Raw genomic sequence first — 23,429 nt, 5'->3', positions numbered from 1 at the left:
TAAAAGCATTAAACAATCTAAACTATCCTGTGTTTATAGGTGGATAGCTGAAATTTGTCACATATTTTCCTATATCAAACAGCAGTGGTGATTTCATTATTATCATTTATTTAATTATTTGGTCATTTCTATTTATCTGTTTATTTGTTGGTTAGTCTTTATTCATTAATTGTATTTTTCTCTTTTTGGGGGAAGGGGGTGGGGTTGCAGGGTTTTGCTTGAAAAAAAAAAATTGTTAGCGTTCTATCTTGTCTGCTTTTTCCTGGTGTGCCTCTTGGACTCTAATCTCTTGCATAGAACTTGAAATTCAACTGTGTGTAGTCTTGGACTCTAACCTTTGACCCTTAGTCATGCCATAGTGGCTATTTGGACGTGTTTGCACAGGGAGCCTGGAAGTTTGCTACCTTTCCTTTGCACTACAGACCTGTACTTGTCGTTAGTCTGTATGCCAGACTCTCATAGTGATGACTAGATCTATAGCCTACAGGATACAGCCTTTGTCAAAGGGAGTCCTGACGCTGCAGTGATTGTAAAAGGAGCAGGTTGATGGACGTAAGACTAGTCAAGCCACCAAACGAATGATCAGTAAATTAGATATAGGCCTCTAATTGTTAAAATCATTGTTATCTAAGGATGTTTTTTTTTGATGGGTCCAATGATTACATAATGAGTCTTCTGTGGAAAGATAACACAGTAAGACAGAGAAGAATTCACAGGGTCAGTCAGCAGCAGCAGTTCAGATAAATATTGAATGCAGGACCTACATGTACATACTCTTTCAATCAGCCAAGCTGGGAGAGGATCCAACCTGCTACTTTTGCTGGGACACCTTGAAGTATACTGTCACTACATTTTGTATGTTGTCGTGAGAAGCAGGTTGGAAATCCTCAAGAATCCTCGTTCCTTCACAGATATTGTCTGTGAACGTAACCTAACCTCACCTGACCTAGCCATAATCTGTGAATTCACTCCCAAGAACAATGGTTCTTACTGTGGAGTGTTTGTCATTGCCTGTCAATGAGGGTATCTATACTCATGCAATTGACACAACATTTTGTTCTAAAGGTACGTATGGGGTATACCCAGTGTTTGTGCCTGAGTTTTCAGCGCACTGTCAATTATGTCTTGATCAATTTAGACAGTTTACGGAAGGACGGATAGATAAGAAACTTAAAGGGAATAGTCAGCCCATATTCTCACTGGCTCTGATGGAAAGAGTGAAGCGATATGAAGAAGACAGCGAAAGTTCCATTAAATTTGATATAATCATCTCACAAATCTTTAATGGGTTTTCATATATTAAAATAAAGAAGTGAATCTGCTCCTACTTCAAGTGCACCTGGATCTTGCTTTTATGTCCAACTCTTTTGGTTAATGTAATACCTAACTTGCTAAGATTTAATTTTTGAAATATCAGACACACACACACACAAAAAGTGCCAAACCAAGAATGATTTGATTATCCATCAATTTACTTGTAGAGCTGTTTGCATATCGGAGGCAGGATGATTTAAGATGTTGTCTTTTGTTTTTGTTTTTGTTTCTTTTAAAATGTGTGTACAGTGCAGACTTGAATGACTACAATGCTATGTGAAAAGCTTTGAATTTTTCTTGTAATGCCCCCTTTGTCGAAGCAGAAGAAAGATCATGTTTAAATACCTTTAGTGCATGAGCCAATGAAAGAAGAAAATGAGGAGGAAGGAGAAAAAGACACAAGTTTGTCATATCAGCTGCCCTCTTGTGGCAACATGGGAATATTCATGTGATCCAAAGAACTTGATCTTTGCATCAGCATGTGCACTTGACCACAGCATCATGGAGCATTTGTTCTGTAGAACTGTGTTTCCCATGATGGTGATGATGAGGATGATGAGGGTGATGAGGATGAGGATGATGATGATGATGATGATGATGATGATGATGGTAATGATGATGATGGTGATGATGATGATGGTAATGATGATGATGAGAAGGAAGAGGATGGTGATTGGTAATGATAAGGATGATCATGATGAGGATGATAATGATGATGATGATAATGATGAGTTGTTTCAGGAACGATCAGAATGCATTCTGAAGAACACGTATCATGAGTAAAATTTAAGATAAGTCTTTTAAATTACAATGAAAACTTCTTTCTTCACTCAGATTTCCCTCTCCTGAAGTGGGATAGTCTGATATCTCTGTGATCTACACTACTTCCTCTTGTCATATGGCGTGATGTCTCGTTTGATAATATTTCCCTGACTATTATCACTTGTCGGCCCTGGGCAGAACCACAAGGAGGGTGGTATCACTTGCCTGTTTTTGTGATTACATGCTTCAAACACACCCCTATTCTGGGTTTGCTCCTGTTCTGTGCAAGAGGTCAAAGTGCAGTGTACGTGAATGCATGAATTTATCTTTGAAATGTGTGGAAGTCTTTATTTGCGCTGTAAAACTTCATTGTCTCTAGGCAGTGGGTTCAGACAGTGCAAAAAGAAATACAAGGTACATTGGTGATATTTGAGAAAAACTTGCCAATATTGAAGAGTTGAGATTTCTTTAACTTGTGTTATTGTTTTAATAGGTCCTATGACATTCTGTCTCTCCCTCTTTCCATGGGAACCAGAACTTTATGCAACAAATTATAACAATGTCTAGTGCACCACAATAACAAGTGGTGCTATAGCATGTCATAAGATTTCATTTTGAAATATTTCTTGAAAATTCATTACTCCCAGTGCTTACTGCAGGCTATATACAAGTTGTATGTTAAAGGTAGGGAATCCCATTTGCATGCCTTAAATGAAGAGTTGTATAAATACAGTGGTATGTTGAAGAGAATATCATTTTAGAAACTCCCATAAAGTATTGAAAGTGGAAGGTAACATTTAGTACATTTTTTTGACGGTTAGATTTTGAATTGAATTGTTTTCGGGGCTCACTGTAAATTCCAGTACATTACTAGGCTACCTTTGCAGACCCATGTACTGCATGTGTGTCCATCATGTATATTTTGTGAAGAAAGTTCATCAATACTTACAAACATTTCTATATATACATTCTTACCACACACTCTATATGTTATTACATCAGCTCTTGTACTTTTAGATTTGTGTTTATAGATCACAAATACAGAAGAATGCAACAAAAAGGCTTAAGTGTGGCTGACACACAGAACTACTGAGTAGTTGAGTTTTGTGCATTATTCAAATTTTAGATAACTGTTGACTTCCAAATTTCTAAGCAGTGGCCTAAGCAAGTCCCCTGAGGTTCATATTTAATGTTTTGCTGCATTTTGGGAGGTCTGTAAAAGGTATCCCCTACCTTTAAGGCTGACTAGTATCATTCTCTATGCCTTCTGAAGGAGGTAGGTCAAGGGCTCTTTTGATGCCTTGAAAAAATTAACTTTTGTAAATTCTTTTGCATCTTCTCAACATTGTTAATATGGTGTGATATCACAGATTGTTATAAATCCCACACATAGGGAGTGCATCACATGGAATTTACTGTAAAACTTATCAAAAAAGTATTCCTATCTTTTCAATGAATTGTTAGACTTTCTTCACACTTTCACCTACACTTGCAGGGTTTCATTGATCATTCTACATTTAATGAAATATTCTCATGTTTGGGGAAACTTCCCATGTAAGATTTAGATTCTCTGAGTAAAACCAGTGGAGATAACGTAATCTCTATTAGGAATGTAAAGCTCAGACCATCGTCAAAGCACAATATGCATTTAATTTCATTGATTTGATTTGAAATTCTTGTCATATGAAATACATTTGTCTTTTTTTTCAATATTTAGATAAAGAGTTTAAAAGAAATACTTTGTGGTGTCAGTGTCTGATCTCAGATATCCAGTATTGTGATACAGTAGATCCTTACGCTTTTAACAATTTAAAGGCACATTCATGCTCACAAGGTGCAAATAGCATAATGATGTGCATTCATGATCAAATGCAAAACACTTCAAGCATCTTATACACAGTCAGCAGTGGCCTGTGATTTTACCTGCAAAAGTTTATTCTAAAATTTCTATTCTTTGTTTTCCCACAAACTGCAGACTCTGATTGTACTGCGAGCAGAGGAAAACATTGAGTGGAGTACGCTGGTGGAGTTTCGGTGTCATGAGTGCTGTCAAGAGGAAGTTGAGGTCATCGGATGACCTGGAAGAAATTGCCGGGTACAACTATGACAATAATAGCAACACGAAGAGGATCAAGCTGAGCTCTGTAAGTCCTGTCGCAGAGTCACAGACCAGGGTCCTGTTTCATAAAACTTGTTATCAGTGACAGCTGCCACATTTCTGTTACAAATTCACTCTTAGCCTATCAGATGCAAGGATTTCAGTAGCTTATAACAACTATGACAACTTGTCACTGATAACAAGTTTTATGAAACGGGGCCCAGGTGCTGCAAGAGTGTCGTTTTTCATGCATTCTGGGTGTGTGCAAGAGTTGTTATGTTTGTTACTCTTAAAGGCACATGGTCCCGGTGGTTTAGTCAAATGCGCACGCGGGCGCACAGCGCAAGTTTCCCATAGAGACCTACGCTATCGGCTCCTCTTTAGCGCTTACGCTATGACCCATTTCCCCGAGGCTGAAGAAGTCTGATCCACTGTAGTCAGTGGTCTGATCACAGTTCGGCTCATGATTCGGCTGAGGGGGATGACAGCTTTAGCAAACTTCTTTTGTGATGTCATAATAAGAAGCACATATGCACGCACCCTGGCATTACTACAGACTGCGCGATGTGCAGACAAGACAACGAAGGCAATGTTACTTAGCAACACCTACGCGCTTTACTCTTGATGACAGCTCAACTTCGGCAATCTTCGTATCAATGCTAATGGTGATCGGCACTATCATCAACAGCGCCCTCTACACTACCGGGACTATGTGCCTTTAAAGGGATGGTATTATAGTATTGGTGGAGACAAGGATTGAGCTTTCAACCTTTTGCAAGATACTAAGAACCACTTGTGAATGTTACAGAGCATACCATTCTAAGAGGAATTCAAAGTTTATTTAATGAAAATCGGTTTTGAAATAGCTGAGATTTACATCCAAAAACAATGTAAAACAAAGTGATCCTAATCAAAGTTGGGTCCCACCTTTCATTAGAATTGCTTTGTTTTGGATATCTAAGCCATTTCACAACAAATTTTCATCAAATGAATGTTGAATTCCTATTGGAATTAAAGGACAAGTTCACTTTCACAGACATGTGGGTTGAGTGAATGCAGCAATATTAGTAGAACACATCAGTGAAAGTTTGGGGAAAATCCAACAATCTGTTCAGAAGTTATGAATTTTTAAAGTGTTTGCGCAATCACTGCTGGATGAGAAGACTACTACAGTGTATGATGTCAGATGCGTACAACGATATAAGGAAAATAAAAAGAGAATTTCACAAAACTTTACTGTTTGAATAAAGTGCACATTTCCTTAACTTGTTACTGACATATGTTAAGGGTAATATTATTCCCTCTGCCTTCTAAAAGAGAGAAGTGGAGTGACCATTTGTTATGTGAGAAAATTGAAAATATATGTTGAATTTTCTTAATACTTTCTTTATATCATTGTACAAATAGACCATGTGACATTACAAGCTATATAGTAGAGCGGTTAAGCCCTCAAAATCATGAGAATTGTGCAAAATTTGACTTAAGTATGAAACTTTCACCAGTGTTAGTACATACCATAAGATTCATTTTAAGATCGGCAGGTAAGTCTGATTTGACCTCTGATGACCTCCAGAGGTCAATGAACTTTAAATATCAGAATATTGATGTTTGGAGGCATTTGTGAATGATAGGCTTAGATCTTGGTTACGCTGCACTAAATATGCATTTGTACTACAAATCTTCTGATTCCACAGGGCATTGAGAGGTTTCTACCTTTGATCTCTGATGACCTTTAGAGGTCAATGACCTCAAAATACCATAATATTGATCTGTGATGTTATTAGTTAATGATGAACATGGTTAAGATGTGCAAAACAAGCATATATCTGTTTTGCAATGAAACTGTCTTCATATTCCAAAGAGCAAAGACAGGTTTCTAACTCTGACCTCTGGTGACCTTTTAGAGGTCAATGACCTCAAACTATCATAATATTGATCAGTAGTGCCATTAGTTAATGATAAACATGGTTAAGATGTATACAAAACAAGCATACCTGTTTTACAAGAAATTGTCTTCATATTCCAAAGAGCACAGATAGGGCTCTACCTTTGACCTCTGGTGACCTTTAGAGGATGTACAAAACAAACACAATTCTCGCTATCGCCAATGACGTAAAAAGTACCCGGATGTTGATTGAAGCGTCATTTACGGTGCATTATGGGATAGTCCGGTAGCAAAGTCACTTCCGTTCGTACGCGCGTGATACGTGACTAATGCTATTTACACACACAACCGACTGTATTCTGCGTGTACTTCCGGTTTTCTCGACTTGAATTACAGCTTTAATATGATTTGAAATTTCTCCATTCTTAAGAAATTGCTGTTAATACGACTATTGGTTGTTGCTGCGAAGCTGCCATGTGTTGTTCGCACGACAATAAATGAAAAAAATCTGCAGAAATAGGACCCTTACTGGCATGCGAGACGTGACGTGGCCGCGTGGGTGAAGTTTGCGGGTGACTCCACAGCGCAGTACGTGCACGCGCGACTTACTAGTAGTGGTGGTAGTAGCACTAGGTAGTAGGCCTAGTGCCTACGTACATTGTACGTACGTACTTACTTGGAAGAAGTTGCTTCGGAGACAGGGTAAGTTCGAGATCACTGTTCGTTCCTGATTGTGTTCGCAACATTTCGACAGAGAACAAATAAAAAAGATGGGTATTCCATGACGATATCCCGGTGGGTGAATATTTTCCAGCATATTTTCAGCGTATGCAGAGATGACTGATTTGTGATGCGCACATCGATCGCATGATCAAGCAGTACGCTGTACGGTATGTGTTAGCTTATGGGCAATTCCACGGTAACTAGGACACAGGTGCCAAAAATTCAAAATGATATTTGTTTCAAACACCATACATTTTCAGACAGTACTTGAGTTGAAGTTTTAAGAATCATTATGTTTTTCAATAAAAGCGGCCATTTTGATTTTCAAAATGGCTGCCAAAATATGCCTATAACTCAATGGTGAAAAGAGTGTATTGTCGCATAACTTACTCTCTGTATATCCACTTTATTAGTACCCTAAACAACAATCTTTCATATGTATGCAGTTACCAGAGAAGTCTTTTACCACACGATAGAAAAAAAAGCTGGTAGCTTTAAAGAATTTGATAAAAACTGTTAATTACTTTGATAATGATGGATGTAACGTCAGTTACCAAAAACAAGGAATTTTTAAGTTCATTCATCAAAGGAAGTGAGCTGTATGATGTAACTTGGGATTTCTAATGTATGCCCATATGCCTTTATTTTAATACCAGAAATAAGGATACTTGGCATACTGGAGAGTCAAAATGAACACTACAAAATGTGTAACGTCAGTTACCGAAACGTCATACACGAGTATGTAACGTCAGTTACCATGACAGTAATTATAACTGAGGCAAATTTTTTGACTTTTGGCCATTTCAATACATCTGGGGAAGTCAACTTACAACAAAGAGCAGCAATCCCTTTCATAGGAAATGATGTCATTACCATGGTATGTATGTCCATGGATATTTTTTTTAATTTTATTTTATTTCTAAATTCATTTATTCATTCATTTACCATGATTATCTTCTTTTTTTTTTGGGGGGGGGGGGAGCTTGAGCTTTCGATTTTTTATTCAGCACTTGTAAGTTTAAGGTTAAATCATCTGGAAGTTTAGTTTGCCACATGCAGTATACGCACTCAAATTAGTACATTCCCAGTCTTACGGGATGATAAAGCTACCAAAGTTTGTAGGCCTAATCAGTGACATGATTGCATGTTAACCACGTTTTCTACAAAAAACAAACAAACAAACAAACAAACTTCTGCACAGCTGTATACCAACAGTTTAACAATCTTCACCAATGTTTGCTTTTGCTGGCATTTTTCTTTTTTTTCAGAAGCTTAGTCAAGTTTCTACCTCAAGGCAAATGCACAAACAGATATTTCTTCTCTTGCACTTAAATGTGTGGTGTAGTTAACATGGCTCATCTTGTATTATGGTACGTAAGGCATGTACTCATTATTGTTTGAAACTTAACACTGATGTTGCTCAAAGTGAGAGAGGATTCTATAGGGTTTAAAAAATATTGTTCATACAGTGTGTATTTGTTGATTACTTTATTCTATTCATGCAGGGACATTTTGTAATACAACACATGATAATTATGAACAGGAAGAGTCTTTTATATTGATGTTAGTATTCTTTCGTTGCAAAGTCCGATTTCTTGGTATCTCGAATGTATTTGCAAGCCGTGATATATCAGTGAAAAGGAAAAGAAAAACAGTTAAATTACTTCAAGCTAGGAATAAAACAATAATGCTCTTTTGACCAAAAAAGCATTTATTTTTCTTCTTCACAGAGAAATATTAAAAGTGTGACACTTTTCATTTAAATCAATTGATGATGGAGATCATCAGGAGTAAAATAAAGAAAAGAAGGAGAAATATATCACAATAGATTTCATACATATTTATGCATATTTATGAGTTGATACATTTTTTTTTCCCATGACCTGGAAGATATTTTGATATTTTTTTCAAGCACAAAAATATCCATGTTTTGTGTAGTACTACAAGGTATTATGGGTGGAGCACTCTATGTACAATTTGTAGATAAAAACTTTCCTGTTCATTAAAAAACAAACAAACAAAGAAACACACAAAAAAGCCCTTAGCCACGTCAATATATATACTTGGAACTGCTTAATCTATTAATGACTCTGTGTAATCATAAAGGTTGAATAAAGATTAAATCTTCAGACAAATGTCAAGAAATATCCTCTTGTGCATTTACATTATTTTTGCCCAACTGTGCTATGGCATGGGGGGGGGGGTGCCCCCAATAAGGGCCCACCCAATATTATTTGTATCTTTAGATTTTGTTTTAATTTGTTGCTGTAGTTGCCTGGGATTGTCACTGGTACATTACAGCAGTATAATAACCTGTTAAATAAATTAGTTCTCTGTAAACCCCACAGCAAAGTATGTGTAACGTCAGTTACGTAACGTCAGTTACTGACATGTTTACCTTTAAGTTTTCATAGAACGCAAAGAAAATGGACTACTGTTTCATTTCATTGTGTATTTATGACTGATAAACCAAGGTATGACTCCATATCAACCAAATCATTCTGAATGGTCAGAATTATGAAATATCACATAGCTATTCCCAATCATGATTTTGCATGTGTAAACCCTATGGCAAATGTAAGCGTAACGTCAGTTACGTAACGTCAGTTACCGTCATGCCTTCACTGAAATTGGCGTGGTGCTAAAAGGAAATATCTAAAGTGCACATTATTTTGCACACTTGTTCCTAAGAACCTAGGTGTATTGCCATATTAAACACATAAAGGCTAAAAGTCAGGGACATGAGATATTTCCATTTTCATCTACACCATAATTTCCCATGTCCTTTTTCCGTAACGTCAGTTACCGACACATTTTCACTTGCTATGTGATAAGAAATGCAGTTTGAGAGAAAAACTTTCCACCTATTTCTTCATTCTCGTGAACTTATTCATCAATGCTAATTGCAAGCTCAAGGTGCTTTCATTCACAAAACTACAAGGTAAACAATTTCATGAAAATCCTTACGTGTAACGTCAGTTACCGTGGAATTGCCCTTATGCGCTGCGTGCAGTGGTGCATCAAAGCAAGCCCAGGCCGGCCGCTGGCGGGGACTACAGTGTACGAGTATGCACTCGCTGGCTCGGGCAGTACAGCGGCCTACTGTACAAGTACCAGTGGTCGGCGCGGCGCTATAGGTAAGGTACACGTACGCGCACGCTAGCGTTGTGCAAATTATGCCCCGCGCCGGAAGTGCCCTTGCTACCAGGTGCACTAAATCTTGACGAAAAAGCCACATCCGGGTACTTTTTACGTCATTGGCGATAGCGAGAATTGTAGCCCCAGATGGCTACTAGCACATGTTTATAATAAAGAATAAAATAGAATAGGATAGAATAGGATAGAGAGTAAAAGAAAACAGAACACTGCAGTCGTTTTCCTAGACACCCTGTGAGGTCAATATATGCTCAGTCTTTTCCCCTTCTTGGAGTTTATGAAACCGTTTATCTTCCTTCCAGCTATTTCCTTTCTTTTTTTTCTTTCTTTTTTTTTGGTCAAAACCACCTCTTCCAAGGAAAGTCTATGGTCATAGGAATTTATGAGTTTGATGTTGGCTACTTTCCCCGCTAGTGGTCAGCACTCTCCATCCCCAAAGCCCCGCGCCAAATTACGGGGAATGACGTGATGACGTGTTTTTGCCCTCTGATCCCCAAACATAAATGACCCTCTGAGCTGGAAGGTGGCCCTCCTGCCAGAATTTATTCCTCTATTTTAGCATTTATTGTTTAGTGGAGTGGGTCAAACAGGAACTCCAAAGACAAATTCAGGGATAATGACCCAGAACAACGATGACGTTGGTTGCCATAAGGACACTAATATTCATTTGGTTTATCATTTTGATATCCAAGAAACAATAAAGTCTTTACCAGTGGTTACAGAGAACAAGTGAATGAAGAAACTAAAAGACAGTGGGCGAGTTAATCAGAAATTGAGATGAATCATAGAAAATTGAGTTTTCACAGAAACGAATAGGAGGAGCAAATTGAACATTTGACCAGTAAGGAATTAATTTCTAGTGAACGCCACACCCCAATATAAGATTGAGCCAATGAAATGCTTTAGGGAAAGGAAGTTTGTTAGTAAATTAGTTATAAAAAAAAACATGTCTCAGCCGAGAAATCAGTTAGAGTGGCAAGCACAGTGGGAGCGGCTTCACACTATGTAGTGAAGCAAAGGCTGCAGAGTATTTTGGAATTTTGAGGAACTTTGAGAATAGTTGGAGACCACAGAGATAAAGTCAGGAGTTCCCCTTTCTTGGTACATCATGCCCCCCCCCCCCCTCCAAGTCAACCAACTAATCTTTATCGACGCTGAATGCACCATCGACCTACGCTGTGAATGTGATGAGGATCTGACTGTCATGACTGAACCGGCGAGCAGCAGGACATTAGGAAAAACTATGAGTCACGATAACACAAAACTTTGGTTTACGCCAATTTGGAGTGCAATTACAAACTCCAAATAGTCAACTGGTGTCATCGGAGATGTTGAAGTGCCCTGTCAGACTGATACAAAGTGGAGAGTGATGGTGACGAAGAGAATAGGCCTACTGACAGCGTGACGGCAGACCGCTCAACGGACGGCCCAGTCACACTGACGAGATTGACAATGACATGCAGAAGAGGACCTCATTCGTCGACCGAGAGTAATCATTTAAGAGGAATGACTTTGATTTACGTTTGAAGACATTTCAAGAGATGTAGTAGTCTGATATGTTAAGGGGCAAATCATTCTACTGTTTGCAGTCTTGTGAACATACTTGTATCTTAAGCGAAAACTGTTCGAGTACGTGGACAGTGATAAGTAGGCCCCTATAAATCACTCTGTCGAGTAAATTATATATGAACCAAATGGCTTCTTTTGGGCATGTATTGTGTTGAAAAGTTCTTGGTAATTCTTTTCCAGGCAAAATGTGTACATGAAAATTCCGATGTTAAAAGCATGTGATGGGAAATGTAAACAGTATGTGCGAATGCTTCTATGTTTCCTGCTAAACTTGTTTGTTAGTGGGGAAAAGAAAAGAAAAGAGAAGAGAAGTCTCGCTCTACCACTTCTACATACTACAACGCCTACGGATATCTTTGTTTCACATTGTTAGTGGGGAAAAGAAAAGAAAAGAGAAGTCTCGCTTCATGAGAGATGTTCAGATCCCGCTCGACACCACAACGCCTACGGATGTCTAGGCTGAAGGTGGGTTTGAATGTCTTATAGGGCCGATAGAGCACCAATAGTAAGTGCAGATTACTTGGCACGCTATCTTTTGAAGAGAAACAATACTTTGTTTCACACAAGATGAAAAAGCAGAAAGACAACTGATAATCATCCGCTCATGTAAAATCAAGCAGAAGTTTTTCAAAACATTTCAAGAGGCATCTTGGTGAGTTACAGTCTGTTAAACATGCCAATATACTGTGAAAAACAAATTGAACGCCACCTTCAATAGGCCACCTGCAGTACAGCCTCGCATTTTCCGACATCACAAAAACTTTGATCAACACGTTCCATCGTATACTCGTGATGGAGAGGGAAAATGATAAACAACAACATTGCAAGATTGATGCATTTCTGCCAAGACAACAGACAGGAACTGATTCCACGTAAAATACATAAACATGTATTTTGATTTTTCCATGCATTTTTCCCATATCATTACACACAATCATTACACACGTACAATGTATACTTGATATGGTGTTCAGCTCACTGTGTGCAGACTGAGCACGACCCGATAATTCAGAACCTCTGCCTGAGAAAGGCTTGTAGCCTATCCCGCGAGTCAAAAAGAAGCTTTCTTATCATCTCGTGCATCCTGTACTCTATGTGCAATGCACTCATCATAGAGACAAGCTTGCCTTCACCCAAACTTGCCATTGGAAGACTCTGATGATCGCATACAGTGACTGTGCACCTATAAGAACGCTGGTCTGACCTCAGGATGTCTATCCAGTTTAGTCGTGGAGGAGATCTGTGTGCCGAACGCGTGCTTCACTGAAGACGCAGATGCTGCCCTGTCTTGAAAGAGATCGAGGGTATAGATCTAGACCAATTTCAGCAGGTTACACTGAATCATCACTTGCTGGCAGAGAGTCTTAACCGGATCATGCAGGTGATATTACCCGCTGTCAGCGTACCCTGATTCACACATTGGATGCAAACCGGATGGCGGCATATTGGAAACAACCAATATTTGGGCATGGGGGCACAACTCTTGGCCAGGCCCAAGTGTTAAGGAGTATCGAGCATAAAGAAGACAATTAGAGTAAATAGTAGTTCCACTCCTATTTGGAATTGAGGTTCCTAAACAGGTCATTGAAAAAATGCCCAAAATTGCCTGACGTAATGACCCAAACTTAATTGGATGACAATAGCAAGTTGCAGGACACAGGGTTGCTTCATGTGGAATGCATGTTAGGCCTCACAGTTATGTCGCTTTCCAGATGGTCCATGACGGCACTGTATGCTCCAGGACTATGAGTCATTCACCAGAACCATACAGCCCATGAGCTTGACACTGACCAACACAGGCCCGCCAGCTCGAAACTAGGTAGCATTGCCCATGAGCTTGACACTTAGGCAAACCAGGCCCATAAGAGTCCGACACATGGGGGGAGGGGGAGGTCCACAAGACCTACACTGAATAGATTAAGCTTTCTGATGTAATACATATATTAATCTCGTGGGCCTTGTTTTCCTCGAGTGTCGAGCTCGCAGACCGCACAGCTTGTGGGCCTATTATATTTGATGTCGAGCTCATTGACCTTGTTCATCTAGTGTTTAGGTCACTGGATGTATGACTCGTGGGCTGCGTAACTCATGGGCTGTACGACTCGGGTTGTGTGACTCGTGACGTACATCTGATGAGGTGGGCCTGTTGTTTTCTGGTTAGCATCTGTCACCCTTTCATCCACTTCAAGGGACTTTGCCATATGCCTGTTCACAAACTATTAAGCATCAACCCAAAATATGGTACTCCTCTCCCCACCTTCCATGTTTAAGCGTACAAATTTTGTCCAGTGCAAATTGGATAATGCTGCACATAATTTCATGCAAGCTAGTCTGCATAACTAACCCAAACATAAATATTATATTTGAGGTCACTGCCATCACTGAAGACACGTAAGCTTCATTTCTGAAGTAATTGACCGCTCACATTCCTGAGACCTGTTACTATGAACCAATGCTTTGTGGAATGTGCATACATACTTTGATTATAACGTCAAGGCGTGATTTGTACATGATTAAACATTTAGGATTAAAGCAATGAAGCCAAGCATCAATATTTGCAATCCTACACAAATTTTTAGTGATATTCTAAAAGTCTGACCTCACATTGACCTTAGAGGTCAAAGTTGGATATACACAGGGTAATGACCAATGTTCTGTGGAATGAGAAGACACTTCTTGTACAATGTATGGTAGTATAAATTCTAATAGCATAATGCATGATTGCACACCAGGTATACATTTAACCATTGAATATACATCAAATATCAATATTTTGATATTTTGAGGTCATTGACCTGTCACAGTCCTCAGAGGTCAAAGCGAAGACGTGTAAATAATTTCCCTTGATCTGAGGAATAGGGAAACGATTCAGTTGTAACACAAATGAATTTTTAGGACATCGTTATGTTTATCATCAACCAATTGCACCAAATATCAAAATTCTGATAATTTGAGGTCAATAATTGACCTCTGGAGGTCATTAGAGGTCAAAGGTAGAAACCTGTCAAGGATCTATGGAACATGACAATTCCACTGTAACAAAAATGAGTTTTTAGTACATCATTACCATATTTAACATTAATCAATGACGCAAATATCAATTTTTATCAAATTTTGAGGTCATTGACCTCTGGGGGTCATCAGAGGTCAAAGATAGAAACCTGTCAGGGTTCTATGGAACATGAAGACAATTCCACAGTAACAAAATGAGTTTTTAGTACATCATTACCATATTTAACATTAATCAATGACGCAAAATATCAATTTTTATCAAATCTTAAGGTCATTGACCTCTAGAGGTCATCAGAGGTCAAAGGTAGAAACCTGTCAGGGTTCTATGGAACATGAAGACAATTCCACTGTAACAAAAATGAGTTTTTAGTACATCATTACCATATTTAACATTAATCAATGATGCAAAATATCAATTTTTATCAAATTTTAAGGTCATTGACCTCTGGAGGTCATCAGAGGTCAAAGGTAGAAACCTGTCAGGGTTCTATGGAACATGAAGACAATTCCACGGTAACAAAAATGAGTTTTTAGTACATCATTACCATATTTAACATTAATCAATGATGCAAAATATCAATTTTTATCAAATTTTAAGGTCATTGACCTTTGGAGGTCATCAGAGGTCAATTCAGACTTACCTCCTGATCTTAAAATGAATCTTATAACATGTACTAACACTGGTGAAAGTTTCATGCTTTAGTCAAATTTTGCACAATTTTTCGGCTATCTGCTCTACTAATAGCAGTCTTCTCATCCAGCCGTGACTGAGCAGAAACTCTAAAAATTCATAACTTTTGAACGTATTGTCCGATTTTCCTCAAACTCTCACTGATGTGTTCTACTAATATTGCTGCATTCACTCAACCCACATGTCTATGAAGGTGAACTTGTCCTTTAAATGCTCTTTCATATTTCATAAGAGATTTCGTATTTCTCACCAAAAAAAGTATGAAGAAACCTGAAGCCAGGTCTCAACCAAATCTTTACCATTCCTTTAAACAGTTTATGTGAATGTATTCTATTATTGAGTTTCAGGGTCAGTTAATATGACAGGGAGATGATCATGAATCATCATGTTGTGTTGTCGAATGTAAATCGAACACAGCTTTGCTTGTGAGTGTGTTTTCTCCATATTTAGTATCTTTTTTTTTTCTTTTTTTTTACATCCAATCTTACAATAAATCATAGTGATGGTGGTGACGTGTGGATTGCATATCCTCCAAGTTCAAGATATTCATATGTATATGTGACCCGCTGCAACAAAAAGGATCCGAAAGTCGGGGGAGGACAATTTTCTGAAAATGACATGACATCATTCCATTACTCTTCCAAAAATTGCTCGGTTGCGGAGATATCGATGATTTTATTAGCGCATGTCGAGTGGTTTAAGAAATCAGCGTTTCAAGAAAAAAGCCCTCAAAATTTTCCTTCCGACGCTATCATGATCAAGGGGAAGCAAGGCAGTTTTCACCTTTTGACAATAGAAGGTACACTCCTAGCAACCTCCGCATTGTTCATTCAAGCTTACCGCCAGCGGTCTACGCACGACCAATCAGTTACCAGGATGCCACGCACTGACCAATGAGATCACTCCCTCATTGCTAGGGGCGGAGTCTAGCGGCGGCGCTAAATCCAAATCTTCGGACACGTTTCTGTTCCGTTGAAAGACAGAAAATCATGGCCCAGAAAAATGCTATTTTCTTGCCTTTCCTTTGATCATTTAGCTTCGAAATTTCAGCAGATGATAGAAGATACATTAGACTGCAAAATTATGTCAAAAACAGAAATCCGAACGTTTTGATGGATTTTGATGATCTGACTTCAAACGTGATTTTCTCGGCTCACCCGTCAGCGACTTTAGGATCCTTTTGTTTTAGCGGGTCACATATTTAGATGAGAGGGAAAAAAGTTATCAGATGCATTTTTGTTTGTTGTTGTTGTTGTGTATGTGTGTAAAACCAGAAATTTTTGCATGCATAAAACTTTATAGAACTGAATAGAGATAGATAGAGAGAAATGGAAAGAGATAGGGAGGGAGGGAGAGGAAGATAAAGAGGAAGAGAGATAGAAAAAAATGGAGAGAGATAGAGGGAGATACTTTCCTATGCAGACTAATTTTTCAGTGTTTCTGTGAGTTATTGCAATTAAAAAGCAGATTGCTCTTTGCTTGGCAAAACACACATGAGAAATGCCATTTAACCATATTGTCCCCGCCGAACGAGTTCGAGCAGGGGACTATGAAACAGGCTCCATACGTGTGTGTGTCCGTGTGTGCGTCCGTGTGTGATCAAAATCTTCAATTTGCTACTTCTCTGTCATTTATGAGCCGATTTTGATTCTGTTTGCTTTATATGATAGCACTACGTGGGAGCTTTGAAACTTATACACAGAATTTCAGTTGTGACCTTTGACCTTGACCTTTGACCTATGTTGTACATTTTGCTACAAAATGCTACTCCTTCGCCATTTCTAACCCGATTTTGATTCCGTTTGCTTTATGTGATGGCACTAGTTGAGGGCTTCAAAACTTCTACACAGAATTTTGACCTTTGACTTCTTTGACCTTTGACCTTGATTTTTTGACCTGTATTGTACATTTTGCTACAAAATGCTACTCCTTCGCCATTTCTAACCCGATTTCGATTCCGTTTGCTTTATGTGATGGCACTAGGTGAGGGCTTCGAAACTTTTACACAGAATTTTGACCTTTGACCTTGATTTTTGACCTATATTGTACATTGGCTACAAAATGCTACTCCTTCGCCATTTCTAACCCGATTTCGATTCCATTTGCTTTATGTGATGGCACTAGGTAAGGGCTTCAAAACTTGTACACAGAATTTTGACCTTTGACTTCTTTGACCTTTGACCTTGATTTTTGACCTGTATTGTACATTTTGCTACAAAATGCTACTTCCGGCGGGGACATATATTACGCACCGCGTAATTTCTACTTTTCCTTGTTTTTCATGTTATTCTTCGAAGGTCCACACTTTTTTTCTTGAGCTCTTTTTGACTATTGGTTTTTACTATGCAAGAAAAGCATGATATATATTTTGGTAATAAGGTCAAGCACAAAAATTGTGTAATGAACTCTTCATTTGTAGTTCATGTAATTATGGGTATGGGGTATAACCCTGCATTTCTACATTGAGTGTTTTGTTTGTGTGCATACATGCAATACTGAAATTAGATATCTAGTGCATAATATGCCATGCAAAATATTGTATGTTAAAACAGCCAGATGGTATTATGAATGTAGGCCAATAATTCCTTTGAAGGTACGTGTCACACATGAAAATTGGACCATGAAAGAGTGTACTGGATGTGAGAGAGCTTGTAATGTACACTGATGCATTAGTACCTGGTACGTAAATTCAGTGTATGAGTGTGTTTGTGTGTGCATATGTGTGTGTGTGTGAGTGTGTATGTGATTATGAATGGACATGCGGTGTAGGGACATTTGCATGCGCTGGTTGTGTCTGGTCGGCAGTGACAACAATGATGATGATGCTATGCTGCCGGTCTTTGGGTATTTGGGATGTGCCTTTTTAAAGGTCTCTGACACCTCTTTCACTGCCCGTTGGATACCAGAGGTTGGATGATTGACTAGAGTGCTGGTGGTGCGCATGGTGGTGGAGTGTTCTAGCTGCTACTGTCATGACCTGCTACTGAGCTCTAAGTACTGAGCTTTGGTGAAAATCCTCTTCAGTTCCGTCAGGGGAATCTCTCTGCGAGAGAGGAGTTGCCTGTGAAAGCTGCCAGGATTTAATACATTGCCTAGCCTAGAGGTGGTGAATGCATTACTGTCTTCTGTTAAATCCATGCCATGGCTCTCGGAGGGATGTACAGAATTACTGTGCTTTGATACTGAAGCCACTGTTCTTGAAGTCTGTATAGATGCCCTGACCAAAATATCCTGTCTATACCGGCTGTTTGCATACATAGTATATAGGTGGGGTAGCGAATGCTGTGCATTGTGTAGCCTTGCTCACAGGCTGTGGAGTTTGTTGTTCATGTGGAAGGTTTGTGATGCCCATCAAACTTAATTGATCAGGACACTCACAAGAGCACACGTAGATCATGAGGTCTGATTTTGGCAGGAATCACCAGTTTTTCACGATAGCCTTGGTGCGATTGGTTGAGCAGAGAAGAACTCCTAGTTCACTCAGCACCAGCAGAAAATGCAGTGTAATTAGTGATCACTCTGTGTCATATGACAGTATGTGTGCTGTGCAGTCATTAATGCACTCACAGGAATTAGTGGCCACCTGCAATAAAACCTTTGCCACATGTTGACTACTACTACTGGTAGTATAGTAATACAGTGAATTATTGTGACATCAAGGTTTGTTGTTGGTCGTCCTCGTGTGTGCTATAAATATGACAGCTGTAGTAGGCCTACGAGGTGAAGTTGTGTGAGAGTATTTTGGATGAGCCATTATTGACTACAGGCAAATTGTACTTTTCACACACACACACACACACACACACACACACACACACACTTATTATATACAGTTGTATGCATTGTATACAACACACCCACATCCACACCCACCCACCAACTTACACACACATACACACATATAAATGCAGGTGAGTCTCCAAAATAACTGCGTTTTGATACAAGTGACTGGATGACCATTACTGAGGCAAGAAACTCTGAAGGCAAGCTGCTATTTGTTGCATGATATGCTGCAGGAAGTGATATATCACTGTGTGAACTTCGCAGTTTGGATTACCAGTACGTATTGGATTGACATGTACTGTAGCTGTGGAGGCTTTACTTTGGGCATTTGCTGAAACTGGAGTCATTCGCTTTGACTCAAATAAGCTGGACTGCCTGCTTATAAGATCAGTCGGCGAAGGTAAAACTTCTGATTGCGCTCGAGAAAAACTTTTAGATTTGTTGCGTGAATCATGGCGGAAGCGGCCAGTGTTTCCCATCAGTCACTCGAAGTGGGCGAGGTGGAAGGTGCGTCCGGGGGCCCGCTCAAGGAGTCCAATGATGACCTCCAGCCCAGCAGTAGAGAGCGGTGCGACTCGCAAGCGTCGTCGGGATCGGAGTCAGACTGGTCAACGTGCTCGGAGCATAGCCTGCAGTTCTGCGGGAAGGGCAGCAACCAGTTCCCGCCCATCGCCGACTTTGGATGTGTGAGTGTGGAGGGGAAACATGTGCTGTGCAGAATGGTGGTATGTGTTGGTGCTCCGAGTGCATGTTCTCAGGATTTTGTACTCTGTAGTAACCCTATTGGGCATTCTGATTTCTATGCTTACCCAACATGAATCACATTCACTCATTATGATACACCATACACAAGGTTTTTAATCAGGAGTATAGATGACTCGGAAAATGAATTTGTCAAGGTATATATTCATATGCTTACATACAGTATACCGGTACTGTAGGCCCGATATATCCAGCACACTCACACCCAGGGAGGCATAAAGTGCATGTGCATCAATGAGTCACACACAGACGCATACAGTACACGTACACGTACAAATTTTGTACATGTTTTTAGATACTGTATGTATGTTCACACATGACAAGCTGTATACAATGTGCCAGGTAGGTCTGAGCTTGATAAATGGTGAAAACAATTGATGGGGACCTTGATACTACTGTATGTGGTTTAGGCCTGTATGTTTGTGCAGTCAGCATTGTGAGCATTCAATATGCTCTCAGTTCAAATGCAACAAAGCCATAGTGTCACAGTCTTTGGCTTTATTCTTGCGAGAAATGACTGTAATATTTCTGGATCTATTGTTGACATCATATGATATTTGCTTTCAACTGAGAAAACTATATGTTTGCTCTCTTGTCAGAATGATTACATAAAGAATGAGTTGCTATTGAAATTTCATGAATGTCGAACTCCATTGTTATGCAAGGGCCGGTTTTTGTTTCTTTTTTCTTTTTCTTTTTTGCTGTAAAAGTAGGGACAGCATATTCTACTCGATGTACTACATACTCTAACTCAGTGTGTATGGTTCAGTTTTCCCATTCCTACTTCACTATTGAGTGACCGCTTTATTACTAGCATTTTGCTCCTTCATATATTGTACATGTAGAGTAGCATCACAATGTTTAGAGGGTTGTGTAACTGCTTGGATTTGTTGAAAGTAAAATTGAAAAAATGACAGAGAGCAGGTCTTAAACGGAGGCTAGCATTCCGTCATTATTTCTCATTGCAATATGCACAGGGAAAGTGTGTCATTGTGCTGTCTGTATACTCTGAGAAACATGTCCTTTTGATTTTAACTGGAGCCAGGTTTCCAGGACAAAATGCACAGTAACCTCAAAAGGCTGTATACAGCAGTAAATATTTTATGAAAGAAACCACTAGAGCAGTGATTGAGGTCACTGAGCTGTAGTAATTGATATTCTCCACTGTAGTGTGGTTTTCACAATAGAATTTTTATTAGCATCCAAACTGCCCACATCCACCCCTTTTAAAGATCACTGGATAGTTCCTAGCCCTCTTTTCATGTGTGTGTGTGTACGTGTTTGTGTGTGTGTGTGGAGTGTGAGTGCATGAAAATATGTTTATTTGTTTTTATCCATATTATACCTATAACACCCTATAGATATTGTACTTTGATGTCCTTTTTAATGATTCAAAATCTAATACTGACTTCCTTCTGGATATTGATGTACACATCAAGAAGCGTCAAAGAGCTTGAGGGTAAAGAACAATTTATTGAGTTTCAAGGGGGATCTGTTTTCTTGGTCTATTTTGATACAGATTAAATTCTATGAGCAATCTTTAACTTAAAGCTTTACAGCAAAACACCTTGTAATCATGTCTAATAATTTTTTGGGTGAGAATATGAAGGGTATTATTAAGTTGCCTCGAACACCATGGCTTTTGTGGCAACTTGACGCCCTTCTCATTCTCAGCTGATGAATTGATAACTTATTTCTTTCTTTTATTTTCTTCTCCTTTTTGTTGTTGACATTATTTGACAGGGTCTGGCCAAACCAGCGGTCTTCGACGGCTCACCAGAATCAGAACGCGAGAAGCAGAGATGGGATTTCCGTCCCGTTTCTAAGGAGCAAGCCAAGAATGGTACAGCAAGTAAGTAGGAGCATTTAATCTTTGCGTAGCCACGGCCAGCTCTCGTGCATAATGTCAGTGGTGAATGAAAGTACAGTCCGACCTCCATTATCTGGCCCTCTTTAATGCGGACTTCTCTATTTTCTAGACATTAAAAAAAAAAAAGATTTTAAACAATTATTTAAAACTTCATGTAACTTACCTATGATATTCTGTACAAAACTTGCTATGTTATTAATTGTGCAGTCAAATGTTTCAAATTCTTGACTATGATTTTAACCTGTTGAGGACGGACTGATTTTTGTTATAACAGGCATTTCCCAGAGACACCCGCCCAAGCATACTCAGGACCCATCTTCAACAGGTTGTAATGCAGGTTAACAAAAATTACACTACTGTTGCAGTGTATGCTACATGAGTGTACTTACATAGCTACCACTGCTTCAGCAGCCTACTGTACCACCTATGTACTCATATCTGGCCAAATTGCTTATCTGGACGGGCACGGATGGACACTGATAACTACATGGGTGGATAACAGCTAGAGGATAAATTGTAGCAGTCCTCAAAGGGTTAATGCATAAGAGGAGACAAATACAACCTGGCAGGATACTGTTGTCTTGTTCTTCTTTTTACCTCCTTCCTCCTGTTCCCTTTCCACTATTCTCCTTTCCTTCCCACCACCAATTATTCCTCTTTTCCATTTTCACACCAATACCAAATCCTATACCAATACCAATACCATTACCAATACCAATACCAATACCAATACCAATACCAATACCAATACCAGTAACAACACCAATACCAGTACCAGTAACAATACCAATACCAATACTTATACCAATACCAACACCAGTAACAATACCAATACCAATACAAACACCAGTAACAATACCAATACCAATACCAATACCAATACCAACACCAGTAACAATACCAATACCAGTACCAATACCAATACTAATTCCAGTAACAATACTAATACCAATGCCTGTACCAATAGGCCTACCAATACTTACACTAATACCAATACCAATACCGATACCGATACTGATACCAATTATAACAATGCCAATGCCAATACCTAGACCAATGTCAATGCTACTTCTACTACTACCACTACTACTACCACTATGCTTTAATACTACCATTTGTATTGACAATGATTATGAAGGTGAAATTCATGGTAGTGATATTTAATGATAAAGAGCATTACCATCACTGTTGCCTGCTTTGTCTGTTTTGTATTTCCAAGCATTTGCTGTACTTGCATCTGTGTCAGACTGTTAAGATTTCATTCACTTTAAGTCTTGATCAAAGAACAACAGTTCCCATCCCATCACTTCCCCACTCCAGTAACCACCATTGATGCCACTGTGCTGGTCAAAATGTCACTGCATGGAAACAGCTTAGTCCCTCTAATGGGGCCTTGCTTGGTTCAAATGGCATCGGTGTCAGTGGCTGAAATGGTGACTGCTGTGTATACATACTTGCTAGCATCACTGCTGTTGTGACTTCAAGGGAAATTCTAGAATGACAGTATACCTTCAGTTTATTCCCTTGAACAATAAAGTACAGTAGGACCTCGATTATCCATCAATGTTGGGACCAGCAGGCTTCCAGTTAATAAATCGATTTGGCTGGATAGGAGAGATAGGCCCAAATATAGCTCTTTCTACCATATCATGCTCACATGATAATGGTGGAAGGTGAGTTTGTTTTAAGTGAGATCTGGAACTGAAAATACATGAAAACATTTTTTAAAAGTATCAGACAGTTGTCGTCCGTATAATAGAGAATCCGGATAATCGAGGTCCTACTGTATACAGATGATCGGTCT

General features: G+C 39.1%; 1 protein-coding gene across 1 annotated transcript in view; it reads left to right on the top strand.

Moving 5' to 3' along the window:
• Positions 1 to 23,429, top strand: part of LOC139713507 (choline-phosphate cytidylyltransferase A-like) — a 36,111-nt gene that overhangs the window by 5,358 nt on the left and 7,324 nt on the right. The window contains exons 2-3 of the mRNA XM_071625234.1: positions 4,052 to 4,220; positions 21,499 to 21,607. Of these exons, the coding sequence (XP_071481335.1) occupies positions 4,116 to 4,220; positions 21,499 to 21,607 (214 nt within the window). The 5' untranslated portion in view covers positions 4,052 to 4,115. The remainder of the gene's footprint in view (positions 1 to 4,051; positions 4,221 to 21,498; positions 21,608 to 23,429) is intronic.

This window comes from Diadema antillarum, unplaced genomic scaffold (assembly GCF_040938485.1).
Source record: "Diadema antillarum isolate AM-2024a unplaced genomic scaffold, OU_Dant_1.0 seq00001990_RagTag, whole genome shotgun sequence".
Lineage (NCBI taxonomy): Eukaryota > Metazoa > Echinodermata > Echinoidea > Diadematoida > Diadematidae > Diadema > Diadema antillarum.
This window is presented reverse-complemented; position numbering and strand designations above follow the sequence as displayed.